Genomic DNA, 8,103 nt, shown 5'->3' on the forward strand with positions numbered 1-8,103 from the left:
TAGTTTAGACTTTTATTCTTTTGTTAACTCTTTTGTTCGGGAGGAAGGGGATAGTGACGAAAAGTTTAAGATGATGCGCTTTAATATTATCCAAATCTCAAATTTTGTGTTGATTCCTTTGCGTTTTACATAGCACTAGATTTTCACAAATAAAAGTGTTTACTTTGAATTACTCCTTTTGATTCTTGAAACTTTGAGGAAGCTGGTTGATTCTCTATCCTTTTGAAACTATCAAACAATTCTTTTCTAAACTACAAGGTTTAAAACTTGTCATTTGGTCCTTTAGACTATAACTACTACGAGGGAGTAATAATAGAGTCTAGAAGCACTGTTATATATCTCCTTCACAAAGTTTTGTCAGTAACATAGCAGAGAAGGCTAGAAAGTGAAAAATGGGATTCGACCAAAGACTACAAAGAGAACAGAAATTTTGCTTCATTGTAGTCATCTATGTCAGAGAAATATATCATCTAAAATCCAGCTGAAAGAAATGGCTTTGCAGATTGAAAAACAATACATGGGCAGTAGAGCTAATTATCTCATATCAAGCTCCCACACCTACTGCATATAGTAGACAAGCATTTAAGTATGTTGCGTAGTTTTGTTTGCTTGACACATATATGAATCCCACTGAATGTATCTGTTATTTTGGTAGCTAACAGATCACATTTACAGAAGATTATTGTAGACTTTTCATGCCCTCGATTATGCGAATAATATTGATTCACGAATAACAAAATTAGGAGACACGACATTTCCATTTACAAGAACTTGTCCTGGAAGATTCACTCGCACCGACTTGAATTGATAGTGCTGCAGTAAAAAGAACAATTATTAGGGAGGAGCGACAAAATTTGACTGACAGATTATTGTAAATCACACAAGGAACGCAAATGGTTAATGTGATTATTATTCTTCTAGAGCCAAACCTCCTGTACCCAATTCCTCACATGCCAAAAGTAGCCATCTTAATTCATTTGGAAACTTGTCAATGTTATTTAATTCTGAAATGGCAGGAAATGACTCCATGTTCCTGTTTAGGGAAGAATACTCTGCTTCCAATCAGTTGCAATCAAGAAAAAGGCAGAATGACCTCAAATTAACTCCCCATTGACAATAACTTGCCAATTTTACCATTGCTAGAGACAAGTACACCGGAGTTATAAGGTGGAGTCGACAGACAAACTAACAGGATATGAACTGACAGACCACATCTAATATATGGTGTTTACAGAAACCAACTTGATAGAGAAAGCAAAATCACATATTTGGAATAGCACTGAATGTGAAATGCCACAGATATTTTAACGAGTTTACCTTTCCTTCCCAATCAAAATCAACAAATTTGCAAAAGGGCTCCAATAGAGTGACCTGATCTCCTTGTTTAATCTACCAACAGGAGTAGTTCGTCAGTTAATGATGTGAAATCTAATGAGGAGCTGTATCATAAATGCTTACAGCAACTAAATATCAGTAAATCACTCTATGATGAGACTCATAGTTCCTGAGTCATTTTCCATTTCTTTTCCTTTTTGTTTCTTTTTGTCCTTCCAGATCAACTTTTCATAGACCATGCCTTTCCTAAAAGATATGACATTTATTCACTAGACTAGAAAATAATTGGGTGGGGATAACACAGGCCAAAATCTGATTTTGAATGAGATGGTCACCATTAGAGACATATTCAAAGAGATATTCAGACTCACTTACAGATTATTTAAGCGGAAAATGAAGTTTTTTATTATTGAAGGATGGACGGATGAAAGAATCAAGATAAAAATGGTGTTCCATAGTATAGTATAGGAATAAGCTATTCCAATTTACAGAATTTTTTTGAAATGGTAAATCACTTTAGTATTCTCTCCTGTTATCTTTAGTGATGAGTTACGTATTAAAGAAGTGAGGTGCCTCGCCCTTCATCTAATTTTTCATCCAGGAAGTGGTAAAAAGGGGCGAGATATCCTCCACTTATTTTTCAGGCAGATCGCTGCTGCAGCAATTTAGCAGCAAACTAACGTGTCAATCTGAAACTTGTTTCTTTTCTTGTCTATGAATTAAGATCTTAACGGAAAAATGTACCTAGAAACATTAAAACAGCATAAAGTAGTGCTTACTGCTTCCTTTTGTATGCCGAACACTATAAGTACAAAACTATTCTCATCGGCGTCACAGAGCAGATAGTATCTGTAGAATAACAGTATACATTGAAAAATAAGTATTTAAGCATAAAGTAGGGCTTCTCAGCCAAGTAACTTTCACTTCTATATGAAATGCTGAAAATGATCAGAGTGATTAAATGATCAATTCGTGTGGGTTCCTCCAAGATAAAGTAACTTACACTGGAGCTTTATACTCATACTTAACTAAGCACCGGACAGCTGCTATAACTGCAATCCCTTTGTTAAGGCCTTCAGTTAAGAGATTTATGGTTGCTCTGTTGTATGAAAGATTCACTGCGAGAAAGCACATTACCTCAACTATTAGATAAATAGCTTAATCATATACCTCAATGTTTGCAGTTAAATACTATAATGTTTGCAGTTAAATACCATCTAAGACGGATGTAAAGCCTTACAATCAATAGTAGCAAGTGACTGGATCAGGGAAGACACGCTTGTTTCCGTACCCTTTCCCTTACTCTTTCCTTTACTCTTTCCCTTACACTTCCCCTTACTCTTGTCATTACTCTTACCCTGAAAAGCAGGATCGCATAATTTAAATGCATCCTTCACAATCTCGTTCATAATGTCGCAACAGCTTCCAAAGAAGAAAACATTTAAAAACTCAGAATCTAAGGCATTATTTTTTAAAGGACTATATCATAACGTTCCAGTTTCTTGAAAAAAATCGAAGAAATGAAAGCGGAAGAAACAACTAAACTGTGAAGAGGAAGAATACACCAGGCACTGCTCAGTCAATACAGGGCTATGCTGCTGCTCACTCAACTCATTGAACAAATAAATTGGACTATTTAAGGACACAAGAAACGGTCATTACCTCATGTCCTTTTCTATCTAGACATCTCTTGCGCTTAATGCTTAAACCTTTTCTCCAAATGGATACCTTTATTGTGCCTGAGTATCATTTGCAACTGTTCGGATATGGTGATAAGGTTTTCTTTTCTCTTAGTTAAAATTCTGTTCATCCGATAAGTGAAAAGGATTCAGAAAATATTTCGTTCCTTATGATTTTAATGCCGTTCTTAATGCAATGGATTGGAATATCACTTACAAATGCTTTATACTAAATAACCACAATGAAATAAACTTACCTGAAGTAATCCTTCTATTCTGTCAAGAAGCTGGAGCGTCACGTTCACTTGATGTAAATGATCAAGAGAAGGTGACGCAGCATCTGATAATCCAATTAGGGTCCTCTTGTAGTTCTCCAAAAATCTATTCACCTGATATACATATATCAGATTTTCCAAACACAGCATTGAACTTTAAAAAGAGGGAAAGTAAAGACTATATTTAAGATATCATGATATATGCAAACATAAAATGTGAAGATGAATACAGGTGAACCTTTTTCAGAGACTTGGTTCTTTCTTCATTAAGCATATGAACTTTCCAGCTTGAAAAAAATTGGACAAGAATAAGCACAGAAAAAGCTTTCACATACACAGAAGATATTGCTGAAGCCAATTCTTTTTAATCGGACTGTCTTTCTAATTCGAAGTTGTACTGCCCTATTTACACACTTGTTCTTCTAGACTAGATAAATTATATCATACCAAACTCAATTCAACATGTCACGATCTTTGCAGATCTTGTAATAGTCAATTAGTGATCCTTATTAAAGAGATCTTTCCTGGAGACACAGATGATTCTTAACTACCATAAAGAGGTGATTAATTGAATGAGTTATTATCAGATTCTATTTTCACGTACGACTTTCTTTTTCTCTGTAAAGTTCCATGTGCTTCCTTCTTGTATTATAACATGTACCCTCATGTGTGGTTCAAAGTACATCGTGTGTAAGTATCTCCTATTTCATGAAAGAATGCTTCTAGTTCAAATCATGTCTATTTCCTTCTAGTTTACCAACTTTTGTCTTATCTGTAAAGTTTCCAGTGTCTTCTTCTTGAATGGTTTCATTCCTTTGGATCTTTATATATCAATATAGATCCTAATGATTCTCAAATCCTGAGAGAGCCAATCTTATTTAGAGGCATTCTGTGCAACCTTTAAGATGATCAAAGAAGGTGCATTTGTGATCCACACAAGTAGTCCGTATAAAAGTGAAAATAAAATTAAGAAAACCTTAATTTTGTTTTATTTTTGGTGTAAACATGAATATATGGAAGATCATGAATCATTTTTAGATGTTATAGGATCCTTGTGAACCAAAGGAATAGGAGACTGATCTATAGCATTTTGTAATTACTTTGGACTGCATTAACCTGGTGCAGTATTTTTCTGGATATATAAAACAGTTGTTACCTTCTTGAAAAAAAATAAAGAAATCCTTAAGTTGCAAGCTTGTATCCCTTCCTTGCTGCCAGTGCAGCCGTACAACTTGATATATGGTCTCTTGTCTATGCTTTCTTTTTCTTTCTTTTTAGTTTTCCTAACTCTGGTTCTTTAATAGCATGGATCATAGAAATATGAGGCGATAATTAGCAACAATTGAGAAGCTTGTTTTTTGAAAGGTCCTATATAATAGAACAGTTCACAAGTGAAAATCAGTTTTTTTTTTTTTTTTCAAAAACTTACGATGGCACAGTCGTATCGCAGATTGGGGTGTGACTTCATTGCATCAATTTTCTCCTGAAATAGGGTAGAAAATCAGAACAGTTCCAAGTATCTAAGAGAACAAGGCTTGCCAGGATCGAATACTGTACATATAAGTTTCATGTTAAAATATATATAGAGAGACAAGATTGTGAGAACTACTTACAGCTTTCTCGAATGCTTCTAATGACAGTAGAAGATTATCGTAATTCCATCCTCCAGTCAGATAAAAGGAAGTGAGATATGCACTTCCTAAGATATCTACCAACAAGATGAAAAAGCTCAGTGAAGGACTTGAAAATTGGATTTTATCACAATGTATATTAGAGCTAAAATTATGTGCAGATGCCAGTTAAAGATCTAACCACACTAAGAAGTAGAATTACAGTAGAGCAGGACATTTGAATGTTTTCATAAGTATAACATACACTTTATAAAATTCCACGTACTATGCATATGCTACTTCATTGTTCCATGCACCAAAGTATGTAATTTCTGCACGTTATCTGTCTAACAATTTCTGCACCTTATCTGTCTTTAACGGAATCATATGCTACTTCTTGACTATAGCTATACAATAAGTGAAGGATGAACTCAATCATTGACAAACACCAAGTAAACATTTGGCATATTGGCAAAACTGATATTGCTAAAAGCACAAAATATTTATGACACAACATCAGAGAATCTCAGACGTAAGTGATTAAAGTTGTTCCTCTTTTAACTAGATTCTGTTTGCAGTCTTACAAAGACAGCGTCCATCCATGTTATCCAAAGCGAGTGTCTGCTGGGCATATTTGATGCATTCGCCAAGTTGTTGTATTGGATCTTCAGCAGCTGTGAAATAGATATACAATCAGATGAACAGATCAGCAATAACCACTAAGAAAAAAAAATGATTGAATTTTCTCCATGAGTTACTATTAACTCAGTAAGAGGCTGGAGAAATGTATTATACATTCGCTTTCATTTGTTAAATGAAGATTCTAAACTGAAAATGGTAGAAATCATATACAATTAAAAGTCAGAATCCATAGACTGCCAAAATTCCGGGGCACATTTGCTTAACGTGTGTGCAATGCATGTCTTCTATGAAAGCATAACTTTACTCAAATCATCCAGAAAATATCTCTGTGCTTTTAAGTTTCACTATAGAAAAGGCAAGATTAACTTGTCCTTTTTGTTATTTTTTTTTATTTCATGTGAAGACATTGACTCAAGAACCACAAGGTTTTTGCCAAATCTGTAAAGCATCTAACTGAGGATACAATTAGAACTTCGATGAAGAGCAAAAATCAACGGGGAAACTACACTAACTTCTGCAAGTATCACTCATATTTTTATAATCAGGAAATCACCTAAGCTAGAGTCTAAAACACAAAACATCAACGATGAAAACTATAGTTATTGACATATTGTAACGTAAACAAATAACCTTTGATAAAAAAAAAAATCTCTTCTGTAGAGTTATATATGGAAATTTTCGAAAAAATAAAACCCAACATAAAACGTTACGTCACTAGCCATATGTTCAGTTTATACAACATTATAAAATATCATACAACATTATACCTAGGGGGAAAGCATTATACATACTGTTCCAATCTTGTATAAAAGTGTATAAAAGGTTTTATACACAAATATGGGCTAAACCGGGTAACAACCTCAAACTATGGCCTAGGTGGCGTAAATATTTTCTCCCAGTAGACATAGAACGTAATTTTCCCTATAAAAAATATACTTGAGATTCGCCCTGGAGAAGAGTAAATTAAGGGGGGAAAAAAAACAGAAGAATCACACCATAGAGTGGCCAAAATTCACCTGGTGAAAACAACAGTTCAAGCTCTGCAAGTTGACGTAAAACCATGCTAGTTGGATCCTAAATCAAATAACAGATGAAGAAATCCATCAAATTAAGGTAATTTTTTAAGTTTAATAAGCGGAAAACTATAGTAGAACTGAAGAAGCAGCGAAATAATAACCATTTTAAGAACAAACTCGAAGCAGTTTTTAGCTCTACGATAATCTCCTTTCTTAGCAACGCACATGCCGAGGTGATTCCAAGCATCCAGAAAAAGCGGATTCAAATTAGTCTGGAATATAAATTAAGAAATTGATATAGTTAAACAATCAACATCACATTATATGTAATTCTGCTAATTAATTTCACTTACAGCTACTTCTAGATGACGCTCTGCTTCTTCCTTATAAACATCAGGAACTGCATTATACAACCTTCCTTTTAGATACGCGAATGTTGAACGTTCATGTTCCGATTGCCTCTTTTCTGCATGAATTCGTACTTGAGAAATTAAATGTTTGGAGAATTAATTGATAAAAGAAAGCTATACATACACACATACCTTGAGGAATTAAATCGAGAACTTTGATGCACGAACTGATTTGATGTTCGATATCAGAGATTCTCTCTTCTGGATTTGTCGGGTAATGCTGGTAGCAAAAATCGTAAAGCCAATCCACCATTTCAGTCGCTTTTAGAATCCAATCTTCTTTCTCATCAGCGGAAACTTCATCTTCCACTGTAGAAGCTTCTTTAGTTGGAGTACTCATCTCTAATGGCGGATTGATTTTGGAGATGTAAGTTTGAAGGCTGAAGCTTAAATGCGAACTGCAAAGTTTGTTACAATGAATGTAATGGCGGTTATGGTTTACAATAATTTTTGGGTGGGAAATTCTGTTTTTTTGTAGTACACGCTTTCTTCATCTACTATTTTAAGAAATTCTCTGTCACCCCGAATAGCTCTTGTAATATCTTTTTTACCCGTGATGTTTTTAGATGTGTTACTTAGAAGTTAGAATCTCATATTTTCATTTGCAACCGGATGGATTGCTTTGCATTGTGAGTTCCTACTTTTATCATTTCTCTCAACATAGTTTAACCCCTTTTGTTTCATTAATTCTTATAAATGTTATTTCTCGACGCAAATACACTTGATCATTGCAAAAACGACAGTAATTGTATTATTTAATATTTATCTTTATATATTGGCAGCGTAAACAATTGTATTATCATGTATAATTTAGCCAATTTTTGTAAATTATTTACTCTATTTTTAAAGTTACCACGCTATATTTGATATAAATAATTACAATTTACTCTATTTTTAAAGTTACCACGCTATATTTGATATAAATAATTACATGTTGCAAGTCAAGTTAATTCAAGGGTATAAGAAATGCATACATAGTCACGTACAAAAGTTTATAATTGGTTCAATAATTTGATCGGAAAAGGGTCAAAAATACCCCTCTACTATGTTTTATTATTGAAGTGTGTCCTCCGTTATACTTTTTCGATAAATTTACCCTTACCGTTAGACAAAGTTTTAAATATACCCTTATTCGT

At 33.9% G+C, this 8,103-nt stretch overlaps 1 protein-coding gene across 1 annotated transcript; it reads right to left on the minus strand.

Annotated features, from left to right (window-relative positions):
• Positions 1 to 421: 421 nt before the first annotated feature.
• LOC132623004 (uncharacterized) lies at positions 422 to 7,547 on the minus strand. The gene is made up of 13 exons (XM_060337706.1): positions 7,100 to 7,547; positions 6,911 to 7,023; positions 6,719 to 6,829; positions 6,558 to 6,615; positions 5,484 to 5,573; positions 4,903 to 4,997; positions 4,719 to 4,772; positions 3,272 to 3,403; positions 2,576 to 2,693; positions 2,339 to 2,453; positions 2,115 to 2,184; positions 1,318 to 1,389; positions 422 to 813 (listed from the first exon to the last, which is right to left on the minus strand). Exons 1-13 carry the CDS (start codon positions 7,305 to 7,307, stop codon positions 706 to 708), a joined length of 1,344 nt encoding a protein of 447 aa, XP_060193689.1. The 5' UTR covers positions 7,308 to 7,547; the 3' UTR covers positions 422 to 705.
• Between the last annotated feature and the right edge of the window lie 556 nt (positions 7,548 to 8,103).

Source organism: Lycium barbarum, chromosome 12, assembly GCF_019175385.1.
Source record: "Lycium barbarum isolate Lr01 chromosome 12, ASM1917538v2, whole genome shotgun sequence".
Taxonomy (NCBI): domain Eukaryota; kingdom Viridiplantae; phylum Streptophyta; class Magnoliopsida; order Solanales; family Solanaceae; genus Lycium; species Lycium barbarum.